At 35.2% G+C, this 23,662-nt stretch overlaps 1 protein-coding gene across 2 annotated transcripts in view; it reads right to left on the reverse strand.

The window, feature by feature from the left end:
* The window catches only part of LOC128550706 (restin homolog), a 252,571-nt gene that overhangs the window by 76,985 nt on the left and 151,924 nt on the right, over window positions 1–23,662 (reverse strand). For both annotated transcript variants that reach the window (XM_053530279.1, XM_053530280.1), the window contains exons 15-18: window positions 21,681–21,760; window positions 20,173–20,349; window positions 19,852–20,028; window positions 6,073–6,182 (exon numbers count right to left, since the gene is read on the reverse strand). In XM_053530279.1, coding sequence (XP_053386254.1) covers window positions 6,073–6,182; window positions 19,852–20,028; window positions 20,173–20,349; window positions 21,681–21,760 — 544 coding nt within the window. The remainder of the gene's footprint in view (window positions 1–6,072; window positions 6,183–19,851; window positions 20,029–20,172; window positions 20,350–21,680; window positions 21,761–23,662) is intronic.

Genomic DNA, 23,662 nt, shown 5'->3' on the forward strand with positions numbered 1-23,662 from the left:
GGGCCATAACTTGACCCGATTAAGGGATCTGGCCGGTTCAAGAAAGGAACCGAGATCTTATGGTGACACAAGTTTTGTGCAAGTTTGATTAAATTCAAATCATAAATGAAGCTGCTATTGTGCAGACAAAGTCAAAATAGCTAATTCTGGCCCTTTCAGGGGCCATAACTCTGGAACCCATAAAGGAATCTCGCCAGTTCAAGAAAGGAACCAAGATCTTATGGTGATACAAGTTCTGTGAAAGTTTTGTTAAAATAAAATCATAAATGAGACAAGGTCAAAATAGCTAATTCTGGCCCTTTCAGGGGCCATAACTCTGAAACCCATAATGGGATCTGGCTGGTTCAAGAAAGAACTGAGATCTTATGGTGACACAAGTTTTGTGCAAGTTTGATTAAATTGAAATCATAAATGAAGCTGCTATTGTGCAGACAAGGTCAAAATAGTTATTTTTGGCCCTTTCAGGGACCATAACTCTGGAGCCCATAATGGGATCTGGCCAGTTCAAGAAAGGAACCGACATCTTATGGTGATACAAGTTGTGTGCAAGTTTGGTTAAAATAAAATCAATAATGAAACCACTATCGTCCAGACAAGAAATTGTTGACGCACACACGCACGCACAGACGACGGGTGATCACAAAAGCTCACCTTGTCACAATGTGACAGGTGAGCTAAAAAGGGGCATAATTTTGTAAAAACGCAAAATAGAGTTATGGAACCTGTGCAATGTAAGTCAATTTATCACAGTGAATAAGTGTGTGAAGTTTCAATCCATTTCCACAAGTGGTTACTGAGATACCAGCTTACATACAAAACCAAATCGGGATGCAGACGCAGACGCGGACGCATGGGCGAGTCCAATAGCTCTGCTTTTCTATGAATAGACAGGCTAAAAATAGGAGGTGCGCAAGTTCATATCATGATTAAGACTCATGCAAGGTTTAATCAATTCATATGTAATACTTTTGAGTTAGGCGCGTCACAAGGTGAAAATGTGCATTTTTGACTATTTCAGGGGCCACAATCCTGGATATAGGGGGCGGACCCAGATGAAAAATAGGAGGTGCACAAGTTCATATCATGATAAAGACTCATGCAAGGTTTCATCAATTTATATCAAATACTTTTTGAGCTAGGCGCGTCACAAGGTGAAAATGTGCATTTTTGACTATTTCAGGGGCCATAACTCTGAAAATTGGGGGCGGACCCAGACATAAAATAGGAGGTGCGCAAGTTCATATCATGATAAAGACTCGTGCAAGGTTTCATCAATTTATATCAAATACTTTTTGTGCTAGGCGCGTCACGAACGCTCCGTCCGTCTGAGTATACGATTCCGACTCTAGTGGTTAAGTGGTGTGTAAGGATTAGGGTTAGGTGGTTACGAATTTAATTTTCCTTCATTCCGTATATGAAAAATGGTGGTTACCACTTAATGAAAATACCACTTATGCTGGCTGGGAAATACCACTTAAGAATACAAATGTGGCCGGTTCAAGAAAGGAACCGAGATCTTATGGTTACACAAGTTTTGTGCAAGTTTGATTTAATTCAAATCATAAATGAAGCTGCTATTGTGCAGACAAAGTCAAAATACCTAATTCTGGCCCTTTCAGGGGCCATAACTCTGGAATCCATAAAGGAATCTCGCCAGTTCAAGAAAGGAACCAAGATCTTATGGTGATACAAGTTCTGTGCAAGTATGGTTAAAATAAAATCATAAATGAAGCTGCTATTGTGCAGACAAGGTCAAAATAGCTAATTCTGGCCCTTTCAGGGTCCATAACTCTGAAACCCATAATGGGATCTGGCTGGTTCAAGAAAGAACTGAGATCTTATGGTGACACAAGTTCTGTGCAAGTTTGATTAAATTGAAATCATAAATGAAGCTGCTATTGTGCAGACAAGGGAAAAATAGCTAATTCTGGCCCTTTCAGGGGCCATAACCCTGGAACCCATAAAGGAATCTGGCCAGTTCAAGAAAGGAACCGACATCTTATGGTGATACAAGTTGTGTGCAAGTTTGGTTAAAATAAAATCAATAATGAAACCACTATTGTCCAGACAAGAAATTGTTGACGCACACACGCACGCACAGACGACGGACGAAGGGTGATCACAAAAGCTCACCTTGTCACTATGTGACAGGTGAGCTAAAAAGGGGCATAATTTTGTAAAAACGCAAAATAGAGTTATGGAACCTGTGCAATGTAAGTCAATTTATCACAGTGAATAAGTGTGTGAAGTTTCAATCCATTTCCACAAGTGGTTACTGAGATACCAGCTTACATACAAAACCAAATCGGGATGCAGACGCAGACGCGGACGCATGGGTGAGTCCAATAGCTCTGCTATTCTATGAATAGACAGGCTAAAAATAGGAGGTGCGCAAGTTCATATCATGATTAAGACTCATGCAAGGTTTAATCAATTCATATGTAATACTTTTTGAGTTAGGCGCGTCACAAGGTGAAAATGTGCATTTTTGACTATTTCAGGGGCCATAATTCTGGATATAGGGGGCGGACCCAGATGAAAAATAGGAGGTGCACAAGTTCATATCATGATAAAGACTCATGCAAGGTTTCATCAATTTATATCAAATACTTTTTGAGCTAGGCGCGTCACAAGGTGAAAATGTGCATTTTTGACTATTTCAGGGGCCATAACTCTGAAAATTGGGGGCTGACCCAGACATAAAATAGGAGGTGCGCAAGTTCATATCATGATAAAGACTCATGCAAGGTTTCATCAATTTATATCAAATACTTTTTGAGCTAGGCGCGTCACGAACGCTCCGTCCGTCTGAGTATACGATTCCGACTCTAGTGGTTAAGTGGTATGTAAGGATTAGGGTTAGGTGGTTACGAATTTAATTTTCCTTCATTCCGTATATGAAAAATGGTGGTTACCACTTAATGAAAATACCACTTATGCTGGCTGGGAAATACCACTTAAGAATACAAATGTGTGCACGGACAAGACCAAACCTATACGCCCCCACCACTCATGGGGGGGGGGGGGGGCACAAAAATGGATCTTTCAGTGTCAATAACTTCACCAAAGTTTATTTCATATGAAATGAAGTGAATTAAGTATTGCCATGCAATACAAAGTCCCCTATTGGAAGGCACCTAATTTTTTCTACTGCAGTATAACATAATGAACTGATATCTGTCAATGATGTATAAACAATATTGTACTATATGTAAAAACTCTTGGATTAAAATTTGTATTTATAAAAACCTAGAGTTGTTTCCATATGGAATTTTTTTGGCCAAGTATAAAAAAAGTTATCATAAAGTTATTTGTAGTAACAACAAAGGGAAATTAATCCTAAAAAAAAGAAGTTCTATTATAAGTCCACACAAAACTTTTTACCAGGTACAGATAGGTCAAAATATACCTATTGTATACACGATGTAACATGCATGTTGTACCACAGAAAAATGGTCTCGATTTTTCCCTACGGCCAGTAATAAAAAAGTAACAATATAATCTATTTATAGTAAAACAAAGGGATGTAATTCTAAAAACAAGGGTGCCTCATGTTGGTAATCCCTCCATGCATGAAGAAGAAATGCTGGGGACAAAGTCATTGTTAAATTTAACCTTTGACCTCTAAGTATGACCTTGACCTTAGACCTAGGGACCTGGTTCTCACGCAAGACAATTCGTCTCATGGTGGTGAACATTTGTGCCAAGTTACATCAAAATCCCTCCATGCAAGAAGAAGAAATGCTCTAGACAAAGTCATTTTTGTATCTGACCTTTGGCCTCTAAGTGTGACCTTGACCTTAGACCTAGGGCCAAAGTTTTGAGCAAGACATGTTGTCTTGCTCCAGAGGAATATTTGTGCCTACTGATATTTAAATCCTGTCTTGCATGACAAAGTTATAGACCGGACAGGAAAAAATCCTATTGACCTTTGATCTCAAAGTGTGACCTTGACCTTTAAGCTAGGGTCTGAGTGTTGCGCATGACACATTGTCTCATCATGGGGAACATTTATGCCAAGTAATATTGTAAGCCCTTGATAGATGACAGAGCTCTGGACCAGTCAGGAACAAAACCCTATTGATGTTTGACCTCCAATTGTGACCTTGACCTTTGAGCTAGGGATCCGGGTTTTGTGCACGACATGTTGTCTCATCATAAAGAACATTTTTGCCAAGTAATATTAAAATCCCTTCATGGATGGCAGAGTTATGGACCGGACAGGAAAAAAACCCTGTTGACCTTTGACCCCCAATTGTAACCTTGACCTTTGAGCCAGGGGTCCGGGTTTTGCGCATGACATGTCGCCTCATCATGGGAAACATTTGTGCCAAGTGATATTAAAATCCCTTAACAAATGACAGAGTTATGGACTGGACACGAAACAGACCCTGTTCATGCCATGTTAACATTTGGCTGCTAAGTGTGACCTTGACCTCTGAGCTAGGGGTCTGAAAGTTGCACATGACACATCATCTTATTATGAGGTACATTTGTGCCAAGTAATATTAAAATCCCTTCATGGATGGAAGAGTTATGGATGGGACAGGAAAAAAGCCTTGTTGACATTTGACCTCCAACTGTGACCTTGAACTTTGAGCTAGGGGTCCGGGTTTTGCGCATGACATGTTGTCTCATCATGGGGAACATTTGTGCCAAGTAATATTAAAATCCCTTCATGGATGACAAAGTCATTGTTAAATTTAACCTTTGACCTCTAAGTATGACCTTGACCTTAGACCTAGGGACCTGGTTCTCACGCAAGACAATTCGTCTCATGGTGGTGAACATTTGTGCCAAGTTACATCAAAATCCCTCCATGCAAGAAGAAGAAATGCTCTAGACAAAGTCATTTTTGTATCTGACCTTTGGCCTCTAAGTATGACCTTGACCTTAGACCTAGGGCCAAAGTTTTGAGCAAGACATGTTGTCTCATCCAGAGGAATATTTGTGCCTACTGATATTTAAATCCTGTCTTGCATGACAAAGTTATAGACCGGACAGGAAAAAATCCTATTGACCTTTGATCTCAAAGTGTGACCTTGACCTTTAAGCTAGGGTCTGAGTGTTGCGCATGACACATTGTCTCATCATGGGGAACATTTATGCCAAGTAATATTGTAAGCCCTTGATAGATGACAGAGCTCTGGACCAGTCAGGAACAAAACCCTATTGATGTTTGACCTCCAATTGTGACCTTGACCTTTGAGCTAGGGATCCGGGTTTTGTGCACGACATGTTGTCTCATCATAGGGAACATTTTTGCCAAGTAATATTAAAATCCCTTCATGGATGGCAGAGTTATGGACCGGACAGGAAAAACACCCTGTTGACCTTTGACCCCCAATTGTAACCTTGACCTTTGAGCCAGGGGTCCGGGTTTTGCGCATGACATGTCGCCTCATCATGGGAAACATTTGTGCCAAGTGATATTAAAATCCCTTAACAAATGACAGAGTTATGGACTGGACACGGAACAGACCCTGTTCATGCCATGTTAACATTTGGCTGCTAAGTGTGACCTTGACCTCTGAGCTAGGGGTCTGAAAGTTGCACATGACACATCATCTTATTATGAGGTACATTTGTGCCAAGTAATATTAAAATCCCTTCATGGATAGAAGAGTTATGGATGGGACAGGAAAAAAGCCTTGTTGACATTTGACCTCCAACTGTGACCTTGAACTTTGAGCTAGGGGTCCGAGTTTTGCGCATGACATGTTGTCTCATCATGGGGAACATTTGTGCCAAGTAATATTAAAATCCCTTCATGGATGACAAAGTTATGGACCGGACACGAAATTGCGGACGGACAGAATGACGGAAAAGCGCATTCCTATAGTCCCCAAAACTGGTTTTCAACCAGTAGGAGACTAATAAATAAAAGCCATTGTATTAAGCATCCCTACAAAGTTTGGTTGATTTCAGAGTAGTCTAGACAAACTTTTGTGACAGACAGACAGACAAGACAAAGTCAGTATATCTTCCAACATATGGAGAGACCTAATAAGGAGTCTACTCAAAGTATAAACTGTACTAGTATTCACTTTAGAGTAATATAGATAAGAAAACCTTGTCTTTTCCTTCCTAACATGTGATTTCACTTTCTCCATTTCTACTTCAAATTCTTTCTTCATCCCTGACATCAATGTCTTGTAGTAATTAACGTCTTTGTCTGCCATCTATTTCATAGAAAACATTAAAAGTCAAAATTTGCAAGTCTACACATATTTAGGTGTTAGTACATGGAAGAAAGGGAACTGCTATATAGAAACAATCTAAAAAAGATTTATGATGATCAAGCAGAAACGTGGCCCAGTGTTAAGAAAGTTTTTCTATGATTTAACCTAGTGACCTTGGTTTTTACCTTGACCTAGATTTCAGAGAAATTGACAAAGTTTAATGATGATCAGGTAGACGTGGCCTTAAAAGTTTTCTAAGATATTTACCTAGTGATCTACTTTAAGACCCTAGGTTACCCACAGTTTTAAACTTCAGGTTTCATGACATACATGTAACACAAAACTTACCTGTGAAGGAAATTGATTGTTCTACAGAAAGTTCTACAGAAGGTGTGTGTTACATGAAAGAAAAGTTGCATCTGAATTTCTCCTTGTATCAGAAATACAGGTGCATTTACAAAAGGTGTAACATATGGAAACAGTTGCTTTTAAAGGTCTCCTAGTATCAGATATTGGTGATTCTACAAAAAGTGTAATAAGAAGGAAAACTTACATCTTAAGGTATCCTTGAATAAGAAATACAGGAGGTTCTATACCTGGTGAAACATGAGGAAAAAAACTTACTTCTAAAGGTAACTTTGAATAAGAAATACAGGAGGTTCTATACCTGGTGAAACATGAGGAAAAAAACTTACTCCTAAAGGTAACTTTGAATAAGAAATACAGGAGGTTCTATAACTGGTGAAACATGAGGAAAAAAACTTACTTCTAAAGGTAACTTTGAATAAGAAATACAGGAGGTTCTATACCTGGTGAAACATGAGGAAAAAAACTTACTTCTAAAGGTAACTTTGAATAAGAAATACAGGAGGTTCTATACCTGGTGAAACATGAGGAAAAAAACTTACTCCTAAAGGTAACTTTGAATAAGAAATACAGGAGGTTCTATAACTGGTGAAACATGAGGGGAAAAAACTTACTTCTAAAGGTAACTTTGAATAAGAAATACAGGAGGTTCTATAACTGGTGAAACATGAGGAAAAAAACTTACTTCTGAAGGTAACTTTGAATAAGAAATACAGGAGGTTCTATAACTGGTGAAACATGAGGAAAAAAACTTACTCCTAAAGGTAACTTTGAATAAGAAATACAGGAGGTTCTATAACTGGTGAAACATGAGGAAAAAAAACTTACTTCTAAAGGTAACTTTGAATAAGAAATACAGGAGGTTCTATAACTGGTGAAACATGAGGAAAAAAACTTACTCCTAAAGGTAACTTTGAATAAGAAATACAGGAGGTTCTATAACTTGTGAAACAGAGGAAAAAAACTTACTCTAAATGGTAACTTTGAATGAAAAAAAGTCTTATGGTGATAGTTGAGAAAATTATTCTAAAGGTAACTTTGACTAGGGAAACAGAGGTTCTATACTGGTGGAACACATAGGAAAACTTATTTAAAAGTCATGCTTGAATACAAAATATGGACGGTCTATCATCTTGAAACATCGAGGGAAAAAAGACTTACTTTACAAGGTACCTTATATTAGAATAACAGGGGTCATATGGTAACTGAGGAAACAACTTACTCTAAGTACTTGTGTACAGAATATCCAGTATTCTATAATCCCTCAGTGAAAATGAGGAAAACAAGACTTACTTCCTAAAGGTTTAAACTTTGATTTAGTACAACAGGGGTTTGCCACTGGTGAAACATGGGTACTATTCAAAGGTAATTGATAAAATTACATCGATGCAAAAATGGGAAACAGAGGAAAACACAATCTTACCTGTAACTTTAATAAGATAGAGTTTCAATGTGAACCTATGAGAATACGACACATGGTCTTCTGACTGATAAGAATCAGACGTTTATTACTGTGTAACATCATGAGTTGAAAAAATCCTTCTAAAGGATGAAAAGATAATACAGGAGTTATACCTGGTGAAACTGAGAAAACACTTTACTCCTAAGTGTATTGACTTTAATAAAAAGTACTGGAGTTTCCTATAACTGTGTACACATATGAAAATGAAAACTACATCTAAAGATATTGGATAACGAAATACAGAGGCACAACGGTGAAAACTTGAGGAAAAAAAACTTACTTCTAAAGGTACTTGAATAAGAAATACAGGAGGTTCTATAACTGGTGAAACATGAGGAAAAAAAACTTACTTCTAAAGGTAACTTTGAACAAGAAATAAGGAGGTTCTATAACTGGTGAAACATGAGGAAAAAGACTTCTCCATATGAATAGCGATCACTTTGAATATATGGAGATTTACGGTAGGTTCTTTAAACTGGTTGAACAGTGGCTAGATCAAACTATTCAATAGTTATTTTAAAAATCAGCTATACTGTGAATGACAAATATAGGATGGGTCCCATAATGGTGAACATGAGAAAAAACTTTACAAGTCTAAGGTAACCTTGACATTGAGAGAACTGGGTCTTCGTGAAACATGCATGGGTACACAATTACATAAGAATTATTAAGAAATCTAGTCCATCTATGGTCAAAATGACGGAACAAAAACATCCTTATTCTAAGGATTAAATTTGAATAGAAATGTCTGCGCGAGTCTCTATACTGTGGTAAACATATGCCAAGTTATTAGAAATCATTCGAGACAAATATGGAGGAACACGCACAAAACACTTCTTTATCTAAGTGTGACCTTGACTTAGACAGACCTGGGTTCTTACTGGTGACACTGATCATGTGGTAAAAACATACCAGTTATTTGGTAAAACTTGCCATGATGACAATAGGACGGTACTATAACAGATGAACAGAGGAAAAAAACTTAAAGAACGACAGGAGGTTCAACTTTGCTGAAACATGAGGCAAAAAAAACTTACTTCCTAAAGGTAACTTTGAATAAGAAATAAGGAGGTTCTGATAACTGGTGAAACATGAGGAAAAAAAAAACTTACTCTAAAGGTAACTTTGAATAAGAAATACAGGAGGTTCTGTAACTGGTGAAACATGAGGAAAAAAACTTACTTCTAAAGGTAACTTTGAATAAGAAATACAGGAGGTTCTTAACTGGTGAAACATGAGAAAAAAAACTTACTTCTAAAGGTAACTTTGAATAAGAAATACAGGAGGTTCCTAACTGGTGAAACATGAGGAAAAAAACTTACTTCCCAAAGGTAACTTTGAATAAGAAATACAGGAGGTTCTATAACTGGTGAAACATGAGGAAAAAAATTACTTCTAAAGGTAACTTTGAATAAGAAATACAGGAGGTTCTGTAAACTGGTGAAACATGAGGGAAAAAACTTACTTCTAAAGGTAACTTTGAATAAGAAATAGGAGGTTCTTAACTGGTGAAACATGAGGAAAAAAACTTACTTCTAAAGGTAACTTTGAAAAAGAAATACAGGAGGTTCTATAACTGGTGAAACATGAGGAAAAATACTCTAAAAACTTATAAGAAATACAGGAGGTTCTATAACTGGTGAAACATGAGGAAAAAAAAACAAAAAAACTTACTTAAAGGGAAACTTTGAATAAGAAATTAGGAGGTTCTATAACTGGTGAAACATGAGGGAAAAAAACTTACTTCTAAAGGTAACTTTGAATAAGAAATACAGATGGTTCTGTAACTGGTGAAACAGAGGAAAAAAAACTTACTTCTAAGGTAACTTTGAATAAGAAATACAGGAGGTTCTATAACTGGTGAAACATGAGGGGAAAAAAATAAACTTACTAAGAAATACAGGAGGTTCTATAACTGGTGAAACATGAGGAAAAAAAACTTACTTCTAAAGGTAACTTTGATTAAGAAATACAGGAGGTTCTATAACTGGTGAAACATGAGGAAAAAAAATTTACTTCTAAAGGTAACTTTGAATAAGAAATACAGGAGGTTCTGTAACTGGTGAAACATGAGAAAAAAAACTTACTCCTAAAGGTAACTTTGAATAAGAAATACAGGAGGTTCTGTAACTGGTGAAACATGAGAAAAAAAACTTACTCCTAAAGGTAACTTTGAATAAGAAATACAGGAGGTTCTGTAACTGGTGAAACATGAGAAAAAAAACTTACTCCTAAAGGTAACTTTGAATAAGAAATACAGATGTTCTGTAACTGGTGAAACATGAGGAAAAAAAACTTACTTCTAAAGGTAACTTTGAATAAGAAATACAGGAGGTTCTTAATGTGTGAAACATGAGGAAAAAAAACTTACTCCTAAAGGTAACTTTGAATAAGAAATACAGGAGGTTCTGTAACTGGTGAAACATGAGAAAAAAAACTTACTTCTAAAGGTAACTTTGAATAAGAAATACAGGAGGTTCTGTAACTGGTGAAACATGAGGAAAAAAACTTACTCCTAAAGGTAACTTTGAATAAAAAATACAGGAGGTTCTATAACTGGTGAAACATGAGAAAAAAATTTTACTTCTAAAGGTAACTTTGAATAAGAAATACAGGAGGTTCTGTAACTGGTGAAACATGAGAAAAAAAACTTCCTTCTATAGGTAACTTTGAATAAGAAATACAGGAGGTTCTGTAACTGGTGAAACATGAGAAAAAAAACTTACTTCTAAAGGTAACTTTGAACAAGAAATAAAGGAGGTTCTATAACTGGTGAAACATGAGGAAAAAAAAAACTTACTTCTAAAGGTAACTTTAAATAAGAAATACAGGAGGTTCTATAACTGGTAAAACATGAGGAAAAAAAAACTTACTAAGAAATACAGGAGGTTCTATAACTGGTGAAACATGAGGAAAAAAACTTACATCTAAAGGTAACTTTGAATAAGAAATACAGGAGGTTCTGTAACTGGTGAAACAAGAGGAAAAAAAACTTACTTCTAAAGGTTACTTTGAATAAGAAATACAGGAGGTTCTATAACTGGTGAAACAGGAGGAAAAAAAACTTACTTCTACAGGTAACTTTGAATAAGAAATACAGGAAGTTCTATAACTGGTGAAACATGAGGAAAAAAACTTACTTCTAAAGGTAACTTTGAATAAGAAATACAGGAGGTTCTATAACTGGTGAAACATGAGGAAAAAAACTTACTTCTAAAGGTAACTTTGAATAAGAAAAACAGGATGTTCTATAACTGGTGAAACATGAGGAAAAAAACTTACTTCTAAAGGTAACTTTGAATAAGAAATACAGGAGGTTCTATAACTGGTGAAACATGAGGAAAAAAAACTTACTTCTAAAGGTAACTTTGAATAAGAAATACAGGAGGTTCTTAACTGGTGAAACATGAGGAAAAAAACTTACTTCTAAAGGTAACTTTGAATAAGAAATACAGGAGGTTCTTAACTGGTGAAAAAGAGGAAAAAAAACTTACTTCTAAAGGTAACTTTGAATAAGAAATACAAGTTCTTAACTGGTGAAACATGAGGGAAAAAAACTTACTTCTAAAGGTAACTTTGAAAAGAAATACAGGAGTTCTATAACTGGTGAAACATGAGGAAAAAAACTTACTTCTAAAGGTTACTTTGAATAAGAAATACAGGGGGTTCTATAACTGGTGAAACATGAGGGGAAAAAACTTACTTCTAAAGGTAACTTTGAATAAGAAATACAGGAGGTTCTATGGTGAAACATGGAGGAAAAAAAACTTACTTCTAAAGGTAACTTTGAATAAGAAATACAGGTTCTTATGGTGAAACATGAGGGGAAAAAACTTACTTCTAAAGGTAACTTTGAATAAGAAATACAGGAGGTTCTATAACTGGTGAAACATGAGGGGAAAAAACTTACTTCTAAAGGTAACTTTGAATAAGAAATACAGGAGGTTCTCTAACTGGTGAAACATGAGGAAAAAAAACTTACTTCTAAAGGTAACTTTGAATAAGAAATACAGGAGGTTCTATAACTGGTGAAACATGAGGGGAAAAAACTTACTTCTAAAGGTAACTTTGAATAAGAAATACAGGAGGTTCTATAACTGGTGAAACATGAGGGAAAAAAACTTACTTCTAAAGGTAACTTTGAATAAGAAATACAGGAGGTTCTGTAACTGGTGAAACATGAGGAAAAAAACTTACTTCTAAAGGTAACTTTGAATAAGAAATACAGGAGGTTCTGTAACTGGTGAAACATGAGGAAAAAAAACTTACTTCTAAAGGTAACTTTGAATAAGAAATACAGGAGGTTCTATAACTGGTGAAACATGAGGAAAAAAAAACTTACTTCTAAAGGTAACTTTGAATAAGAAATACAGGAAGTTCTGTAACTGGTGAAACATGAGGAAAAAAAACTTACTTCTAAAGGTAACTTTGAATAAGAAATACAGGAGGTTCTATAACTGGTGAAACATGAGGAAAAAAAACTTACTTCTAAAGGTAACTTTGAATAGAAAAACAGATGTTCTTAACTGGTGAAACATGAGGAAAAAAAACTTACTTCTAAAGGTACTTTGAATAAGAAATACAGGAGGTTCTATAACTGGTGAAACATGAGAAAAAAAACTTACTTCTAAAGGTAACTTTGAATAAGAAATACAGGAGGTTCTATAACTGGTGAAACATGAGGAAAAAAAAACTTACTTCTAAAGGTAACTTTGAATAAGAAATACATGTTCTGTAACTGGTGAAACATGAGGGGAAAAAACTTACTTCTAAAGGTAACTTTGAAGAAGAAATACAGGAGGTTCTATAACTGATGAAACATGAGGAAAAAAACTTACTTCTAAAGGTAACTTTGAATAAGAAATACAGGGGGTTCTATAACTGGTGAAACATGAGGGGAAAAAACTTACTTCTAAAGGTAACTTTGAATAAGAAATACAGGAGGTTCTTTAACTGGTGAAACATGAGGGGAAAAAACTTACTTCTAAAGGTAACTTTGAATAAGAAATACAGGAGGTTCTATAACTGGTGAAACATGAGGGGAAAAAACTTACTTCTAAAGGTAACTTTGAATAAGAAATACAGGAGGTTCTCTAACTGGTGAAACATGAGAGAAAAAAAACTTACTTCTAAAGGTAACTTTGAATAAGAAATACAGGAGGTTCTATAACTGGTGAAACATGAGGGGAAAAACTTACTTCTAAAGGTAACTTTGAATAAGAAATACAGGAGGTTCTATAACTGGTGAAACATGAGGGAAAAAAAACTTACTTCTAAAGGTAACTTTGAATAAGAAATACAGGAGGTTCTGTAACTGGTGAAACATGAGGAAAAAAAACTTACTTCTAAAGTTAACTTTGAATAAGAAATACAGGAGGTTCATAATGGTAAACATGAGGAAAAAAAACTTACTTCTAAAGGTAACTTTGAATAAGAAATACAGGAGGTTCTATAACTGGTGAAACATGAGGAAAAAAAACTTACTTCTAAAGGTAACTTTGAATAAGAAATACAGGAGGTTCTATAACTGGTGAAACATGAGGGAAAAAAAACTTACTTCTAAAGGTAACTTTGAATAAGAAATACAGGAGGTTCTGTAACTGGTGAAACATGAGGAAAAAAAACTTACTTCTAAAGGTAACTTTGAATAAGAAATACAGGAGGTTCTATAACTGGTGAAACATGAGGAAAAAAAACTTACTTCTAAAGGTAACTTTGAATAAGAAATACAGGAGGTTCTATAACTGGTGAAACAGGAGGAAAAAAAACTTACTTCTACAGGTAACTTTGAATAAGAAATACAGGAGGTTCTATAACTGGTGAAACATGAGGAAAAAAACTTACTTCTAAAGGTAACTTTGAATAAGAAAAACAGGATGTTCTATAACTGGTGAAACATGAGGAAAAAACTTACTTCTAAAGGTTACTTTGAATAAGAAATACAGGAGGTTCTATAACTGGTGAAACATGAGAAAAAAAAAACTTACTTCTAAAGGTAACTTTGAATAAGAAATACAGGAGGTTCTATAACTGGTGAAACATGAGGAAAAAAAACTTACTTCTAAAGGTAACTTTGAATAAGAAATACAGGAGGTTCTATAACTGGTGAAACATGAGGAAAAAAAACTTACTTCTAAAGGTAACTTTGAATAAGAAATACATGTTCTGTAACTGGTGAAACATGAGGGAAAAAAACTTACTTCTAAAGGTAACTTTGAAGAAGAAATACAGGAGGTTCTATAACTGATGAAACATGAGGAAAAAAAACTTACTTCTAAAGGTAACTTTGAATAAGAAATACAGGGGGTTCTATAACTGGTGAAACATGAGGGGAAAAAACTTACTTCTAAAGGTAACTTTGAATAAGAAATACAGGAGGTTCTATAACTGGTGAAACATGAGGGGAAAAAACTTACTTCTTAAAGGGTTTACCTTTGAATAAGAAATAAGGTGGTTCTATAATGGTGAACATGAGGGAAAAACTTACTTCTAAAGGTAACTTTGAATAGAAATACAGATGTTCTCAACTGGTGAAACATGAGGAAAAAACTTACTTCTAAAGGTAACTTTGAATAAGAAATAAGGAGGTTTTTATAACTGGTGAAAATGAGGGAGAATAAACTTTCTTCTAAAGGTATACTTGAATAAGAAATACAGGAGGTCTGTAACTGGTGAAACATGGGAAAAATTAAACTTACTTCTAAGGTAACTTTGAATAAGAAATAACAGGGTTTCTGTAATGGTGAATACATGAGGAAAAAAACTTACTTTAAAGTTAACTTTGAATAAGAATACAGGGGTTCAATAATGGTATAAACATGATGGAAAAAAAACTTACTTCTAAAGGTACTTTGCAATAAGAAATACAGGAGGTTTTCTATAAATGGTTTAAACATGAGGAAAAAACTTACTTCTAAAGTGTAACTTTGAATAAGAAATACAGGAGATCATTATACTGTGATAACATGAGGGAAAAAAAAACTTACTTCTAAGGTAATTTATATGAAATAAGGAGGTTCTTAATGTGAACATAGAAAAAAACTTACTTCTAAGTTAACTTTGAATAAGAAATACAGGAGGTTCAAATAACTGGTGAACATGAGGAAAAAAACTGTAATTCTAAAGGTAACTTTGTAATAGAAATACAGAGTTCTATAACTGTGACAACATTAGGAAAAAAACTTACTTCTAAGGTAAATCTTGAATAGAAATACAGAGTTCTATAACTGGTGAAACATGAGTAAAATAAAACTTACATTCTAAGACTTGAATAAGGAATACATGTTCTGATAACTGGGATGAAATGGAGAAAAAATACTTACTTCTAAAGGTTCACTTTGAATAAGCAAATACAGGGGGTTCTATTAACTGGTGAAACATGAGGGTAAAAAACTTACTTCTAAAGGTTAACTTTGAATAAGAAATACAGGAGGTTCTATCAACTGTGTATGAATACATAAGTTCAGGGTAAAAAAACTAATACTTACTAAAGGTATTTGAATATAGAATCGGGGTTCTAAACTGGTGAAACATGAGGGAAAAAACTTACTTCTAAAGGTAACTTTGAATATAGAATACAGGGGTTCTCTAACTGGTGAACACATGAGAGAAAAATAAATTCTTCTAAAGGTAACTTTGAATAAAAATACAGGAGGTTCTATAACTGGTGAAACATGAGGGAAAAACTTATTCTAAAGTAACTTTGAATAAGAATACAGGAGGTTCTATAAACTGGTGTAAACATGAGGAAAAAAAACTTACTTCTAAAGGTACTTTGAATAAGAAATACAGGAGGTTCTGTAACTGGTGAAAATGAGGAAAAAACTTACTTCTAAGTTAACTTTGAATAGAAATACAGGAGGTTCAATAACTAGGTGAAACATGAGGAAAAAACTTACTTCTAAAGGTAACTTTGAATAAGAATACAGGAGGTTCTATAACTGGTGAAACATGAGGAAAAAAAACTTACTTCTAAAGGTAACTTTGAATAAGAAATACAGGAGGTTCTATAACTGGTGAAACATGAGGAAAAAAAACTTACTTCTAAAGGTAACTTTGAATAAGAAATACATGTTCTGTAACTGGTGAAACATGAGGAAAAAAAACTTACTTCTAAAGGTAACTTTGAATAAGAAATACAGGAGGTTCTATAACTGGTGAAACATGAGGAAAAAAAACTTACTTCTAAAGGTAACTATGAATAAGAAATACAGGAGGTTCTGTAACTGGTGAAACATGAGGAAAAAAAACTTTCTTCTAAAGTTAACTTTGAATAAGAAATACAGGAGGTTCAATAAATGGTAAAACATGAGGGAAAAAAACTTACTTCTAAAGGTAACTTTGAATAAGAAATACAGGAGGTTCTATAACTGGTGAAACATGAGGAAAAAAAACTTACTTCTAAAGGTAACTTTGAATAAGAAATACAGGAGATTCTATAACTGGTGAAACATGAGGGAAAAAAACTTACTTCTAAAGTTAACTTTGAATAAGAAATACAGGAGGTTCAATAACTGGTGAAACATGAGGAAAAAAACTTACTTCTAAAGGTAACTTTGAATAAGAAATACAGGAGGTTCTATAACTGGTGAAACATGAGGAAAAAAACTTACTTCTAAAGGTAACTTTGAATAAGAAATACAGGAGGTTATATAACTGGTGAAACATGAGGAAAAAAAACTTACTTCTAAAGGTAACTTTGAATAAGAAATACATGAGGTTCTATAACTGGTGAAACATGAGGAAAAAAAACTTACTTCTAAAGGTAACTTTGAATAAGAAATACAGGAGGTTCTATAACTGGTAAAACATGAGGAAAAAAAAACTTACTTCTAAAGGTAACTTTGAATAAGAAATACAGGAGGTTCTATAACTGGTGAAACATGAGGAAAAAAACTTACTTCTAAAGGTAACTTTGAATAAGAAATACAGGAGGTTCTATAACTGGTGAAACATGAGGAAAAAAAACTTACTTCTAAAGGTAACTTTGAATAAGAAATACAGGAGGTTCTATAACTTGTGAAACATGAGGAAACTCTAACTTCTTTATGTCTCCTTGTATCTGAAATTGGTGGTTCTATAAGTGTACTATGAGGGAACATTTACTTCTGAAAATCTCCTTGTAATAGGTTTACAAATTGTTCTACAACAGGTAAGCATGATGGAATACTTACTTCTTAAAGTAGTTCTGCACATTCGGATCGAAATTTTTTCAATAATGTGGAATTTAATTAAACCCCGAGTTTTAAAAACCTCAGAATATATTTAGAAAATTCACCAAATAAAAAATAACGGATCGAGAGCTTGATTTTTTGCTAGACTGATTTGAAAAATTAGAACTTTTCATAATGGGAGTCTATGGGAAAATCACAATTTTTATAACATTTTCGTGAATAGGCTTTTTTCTACAAAGTAGATTTTAATGAAGCTTATCACAGTCGTAAATAAACATATTTATTTATTTATTTTGTTGGGTTTAACGTCGCACCGACACAATTTTAGGTCATATGGCGACTTTCCAGCTTTAATGGTGGAGGAAGACCCCAGGTGCCCCTCCGTGCACTATTTCATCACGAGCGGGCACCCGGGTAGAACCACCGACCTTCCGTAAGCCAGCTGGATGGCTTCCTCACGTGAAGAATTCTACGCCCCAAATGAGGTTTCGAACCCACATCGATGAGGGTAAATAAACATATGGCCTATAATATGGTAAAATAAACTGTATAGGTCTGTGTGCTTGTTTTTGAGATATTTGTCCATGATTAAAGTGATCCACATATTTCAAGCTGCTTTTAAGCCTTTATTTTGAATTATTTAATGTGTCACATGTTTTAATATCATATTTTAGCTTTAGAAAGATAGTAACGTTACCATTGTAATAAATTTACTCATGGGTTGCCATTATTTCATAAAATGATTTTAATTTCCGTACTCCGAATCCAGACTTTATTCTACGTTATCTGGATAAATAGAGGATATTTGTTTGTTTTGAGTGAATATGGAATATATCTCACTGAGAAGTGAGAATGAGGTGAGATATTCTATATTCACAAAAAACAAACAAATTTTCTTTTTATTTTATGCTTAATTATATTGAGATATGCATTTTGCAACAAATTTTAATCTCTGTGCGGGAAACAGACACGTGTAAATGAACATGACGTCAGACGTGTTGTAACGTTAGAAAGACGCTCATGACAAAATGTTCCATTTTATTAAATTTCTTGCTGCATAACGTTATGAAATTCTCATTAAGTAAAATCATCTGAATTGAGAAATATACTATAAAAAACGAAGTGTGACTATAATGTTCTGCCTGTTTTAAGTAAATGATTTAAAATTTATATACAATGTACAACTAGATCGGCAACGCTATCATTTACAGTGAGTGATATGCAGTGAGTGATATGGATTATATTTCATTGATAGAATACAGTCTTTCATCAGTTAGCATAATGCCATCACTTACGGTTTATCAACTTAATGTCTCCTTGTATTTGAGACTGCTGGTTCTACAATAGGTGTAACATGACAGAATACTACTAAAGGTTTTATTGTATCAGAATTGGTGGTTCTACAACATTTGTAACTAAGAGAATACTTACTACTAAAAGTTTCCTTGAATCAGAGACTGGTGGTTCTACAATAGGTGTAACATGAGAGAATACATCCTACTAAAGGTTTTATTGTATCAGAATTGGTGGTTCTACAACAGGTGTAACAACAGGGAATACTAACTACTAAGTGGTTTTACAACAGGTGTAACACCAGGGAATACTAACTACTAAGTGGTTCTACAACAGGTGTAACACCAGGGAATACTAACTACTAAGTGGTTCTACAACAGGTGTAACATGAGGGAATACTAACTACTAAGTGGTTCTACAACAGGTGTAACACGAGGGAAAACTTACACCTAAAGGTCAAAGTGTATCAGATATTGGTGTTCCTACAACAGGTATAACATAACTACTTACTATTAAAGATCTCCTTCCAACAGAGACTTGTGGTTCTACAAGAGGTGTAAAATGAGGGAATACTTACCTCTGAAGATCTCCTTGTATCAGATATTGGTTGTTCTATAACAATAATTACGATATGACAGAATACTTACATCTGAAGGTCTCCTTGTGTCAATGACTGGTGGTTCTACAACAACAGGTGTAACATGAGGGAATACTTACCTTGGAAGGTCTCCTTGTATCAGATATTGGTTGTTCTATAACAACTATAATATGACAAAATACTTACATCTGAAGGTGTGTGTGTGTGTGTTCGGATTTAACGTTTTTGTCAACAATTTTTAGTCATATGAACGACGGTGTCTACTTGTAGCAGTGAGCACAATGCCCAACTTTATAGTGCTGCCTCACTGGAATATCACATGACATGATACCCCACCCAGTCACATTATACTGACACCGGGCTGACCAGTCCTAGTACTATCCTCTTAATGCTGAGCGCCAAGCGAGGAAGCTACTTGTACCATTTTTTACGTCTTTGGTATGACGTGGCCAGGGATCGAACCCCTGACCTCCCGCACTCGAAGCAGACGCTCTACCACTAGGCTACTGAGACCTCCTTTCGTTAGAGACTGGTGGTTCTACAACAACAGGTGTAACATGAGGGAATACTTACCTCTGAAGGTTTCCTTGTATCAGATATTGGTTGTTCTATAACAAATATGATATGACAGAATACTTACATCTGAAGGTCTCCTTGTGTCAATGACTGGTGGTTCTACAACAACAGGTGTAACATGAGGGAATACTTACCTCTGAAGGCCTCCTTGTATCAGATATTGGTTGTTCTATAACAATTATGATATGACAGAATACTTACATCTAAAGCTCTCCTTATGTCAATGACCGGTGGTTCTACAACAGGTGTAACTGGTTCAATCAATTCTAACTTTTCCAGTTCAGTTACTCTCTCCTGAAGTAATTTGTTCTTCTCTTGTTGTGCCTGGAACTTCTCATTTATTTCATTCAGCTCAGCCAGAATTCTCTCCATCTCCCTCTATACAAAGTAAAAGTAACTTTTCATTTTTTATGAAATCCGCAGAACACATTTATATGTACATGTCTGCTTCTGATAAAGTATTTTCCTCCTTTTTAAGATATTGGTTGTTCTATAACAATTATGATATGACAGAATACTTACATCTGAAGCTCTCCTTGTGTCAATGACCGGTGGTTCTACAACAGGTGTAACTGGTTCAATTAATTCTAACTTTTCCAGTTCAGTTACTCTCTCCTGAAGTAATTTGTTCTTCTCTTGTTCTGCCTGGAACTTCTCATTTATTTCATTCAGCTCAGCCAGAATTCTCTCTATCTCCCTCTATACAAAGTAAAAGTAACTTTTCATTTTTTATGAAATCCGCAGTACACATTTATATGTACATGTCTGCTTCTGATAAAGTATTTTCCTCCTTTTTAAGATATTTCAACTTGGGTTATTGCATATTTCACATTTTTAGTTAGGAACAGACTTTATAGAATCATAAGATATTATTATGTTGTTTTTTTAATAAAGAGGCTATGAGGCAAGCACACATGTGATCTCGTAGGCAGGAAGGTCACATTCCCAATATTTCACAGCCAAAGCAAAATGTACTCCCCACTACCAATAACTTTATACCTAGAATTTCCAAATTATTAGTAACTGTTGAATTGGGTAATATTTGCCATTTTACAAGTGTAAACTTGAATGTGTACTCAGTGTTGAACAATTTATTTAAAACATTTTCAAGTATTATTAAAACATCTTTCATTTTTATTCAAACTGATTCCTCAGCTGCATACTGGCACTGCCAGACTTTAAAATAGAAATGCATTTAAACAATGCCCTCTTCTGAATAGCTGGTCTAATCTGGAACAAGAGAACCATGACGGCTAGGGATCTGGGTCTTGTGCATGACATGTCTTCTCATTATGGTGAACATTTGTGCCAAGTGATTTTAAAATCCCTTGATGAATGGTAGAGTTATGGACCGGTCACAAAACAAACCCTGTTAACCTTTGACCTCTCAGTGTGACCTTGACCTTGGAGCTAGGGGCCTTGATCTTAAGCAAGACATATTGTCTCATTATGGGGAACATTTATGCCAAGTTATTTCAAAATCCCTTCATGGATGGCAGAGTTATGGACCAGACACGAAGTGTGACAGATGGAAGGACGGATGCGGCCTATTTTTATGTCCCCCTTTTTTTCTTCGAAAAAGGTGGGGGACAAAAATCCTTCAAGGGGTTTAGAAGATACAGAGCTGACACAAAATGGAAGGCTCAAACCTTTGACCATGAGTAGTGACCTTGACCTTGAACCGACATGGCCGACTCATGAGTTCTGCACATTGTCTTGATGAGGTAATCACTCGACCAAAGTTTCATGAAAATCCTTCAAGGGTTTTAGGAGGTACAGAGCGGACACAAATCTGTGACCTCAAATTGTGACCTTGACCTTGAGCCAAAATGGCTGACTCATAAGTTCTGCACATTGTCTTTATGAGGTGATCATTTGACCAAAGTTCCATGAAAATCCTTCAGAGGACATGTTGTTTGAAGAAAATATGAAGAAAGGCATATCATTAGGTGATCAAAACAGATCATCTTGAGCTCTGGTGAACTGAAAGATACAGCAACACAAGAATTAAACCATGACATTCAAGTTACCTTTGCATTTTCCAATTCTTCTTCTACTTCCCTCAACTTTAGCTCTGTTGATGAGTCTACAGTTTTCACAAAGATGTACTCTAAAAATAAAATGTATTGGTAAGATAGAAAACCGATTTACAAACACAAAGTTCTATGAGGTACTGTCTGTTTCAACTAAAAGGAACACTCACTTAAACACACACCTGGACAGTGGACTATCGGTCAGGAGGTTTTGCACTGACCACTGTACAAGATGTGGTCATATTTTCCCATTAATAGTATCAGAAATTTGTAAGCAATCAAGAATGCTACAGAAACTAGATGTATACATGACCCCACTTCCTGTCACAGTACAGTAATAAGATACTGACAATACAACATTAAGTATTCTTGCATTACGGACAAAGGTTTTAGTATATATCTTGACTGAAAAAAATGTTATTTTATTAAAAAACCACAGCTGTCTGTTGACAGTGCGCTTGACTATTCGAGGAACTGATGGAAGTATGGGGTCAAAATATTACCAGAGATTTTCAGATGAAAGAAGAAAAATAGATAAGACAAACAATGTACCTGTATTTGTGGATTTGGATAAGTCTTGCACTACATGGCAATGTGTGACCATGATGGTAAGGGAGTGTTCAAAGTTTTAAAGCCATATATCAAACAGTTTAGTAAAAATATGAAATAGTGTGTGAAACTTAACTAATTTCTATGTCAAACAAGAGTACCAGAATGTCACAACATATGCATTTATTGCATATTTCTTTACACTAGCACATATGATATAAGTCCACAAAAAACTCCTTACCAGGTAGAGATAGGTCAAAATACACCTAAAAATTGGATGTAAAATGCATGTTGTACCACATAAAACTGGTCTCGATTTTTCTCTACGACCAGTTATAAAAGCAAGTTACAATATAAGCTATTTATAGTAACAAGAAAGGGAAGAAAATTTTCTAAAAACTGGAGCTGCTTTTGAGAAAAGCACATGTCTCCCTCAACTGCCTAATCATCTGAATAGTAGTATATGAGTCAACCATGCACCAAGACCTCAACTGCCTAATCATCTGAATAGTAGTATACGAGTCATTTGTCCACCAAGACCTGAGCAATTTTCAGTAATTTAAGGGCCATAATTCCGAAGTGCCTTGGCAGATTTGGCTAGTTATCGAACTTGGCCGAGGACTTATTGGCAAACACATTTTGTTCAAGTTTGGTGAAAATCGGAAAAAATGTTTGACTTAAAGAGTGCAGACAATATTTGAGACAGACGGATGGACACACAAACAGACAGACAGGAGTAAATCAATATGTCTCCCACCACACAGTGGTGCAGGAGACATAACAAGGGTGCCTCATGGTGGTAAACATTTGTTCCAAGTTACATCAAGATCCCTCCATGCATGAAAAAGAAATGCTCTGGACTAAGTCATTCTTGATTTTGTGGACACCGCCCGCCTGCCCTTCCGCTAAGGGTGTTCCCATAATATGTCCCATCTTACAGACGGTCATATAAAAAGGGCCATAACTGAGCTAAAGTCTTTGTCCTAGTTAAGTAGTCTTGCCTACATATGTAGACTATGATGGTAAACAAGTGATCAAAGTTTCAAAGTCATATGACAAACAGGTTAGGCAAAATATGGACTGGTATGAAAAATTCAACTGATTTCCAAGTCCAAAAAGGGCCAAAATTCAGCCAAAATAGTTGACTGAGTTATGTACTCTTGCCTACAGATGGAAATTTTGATGACAAACAAGTGTTTAAAGTTTCAAAGCTACATGTCAAATACTTTTGACAAAACATTGACTTGTACGAAAACTGAACCAATTTCCATTCCAAGTCCAAAAAGGGCCATAATTCAGCCAAAATATGAGAGTTATGTACTCTTGCCTACAGGTAGAGACTGTTCTGCTAAACAAGTGTTCCAAGTGTGAAGTACATATCTTTGAGGGTATACCAGATAATACCTTTTTATAAAAACTTAAACCAACGC

The sequence above is a fragment of the Mercenaria mercenaria genome, chromosome 18 (genome assembly GCF_021730395.1).
Source record: "Mercenaria mercenaria strain notata chromosome 18, MADL_Memer_1, whole genome shotgun sequence".
Lineage (NCBI taxonomy): Eukaryota > Metazoa > Mollusca > Bivalvia > Venerida > Veneridae > Mercenaria > Mercenaria mercenaria.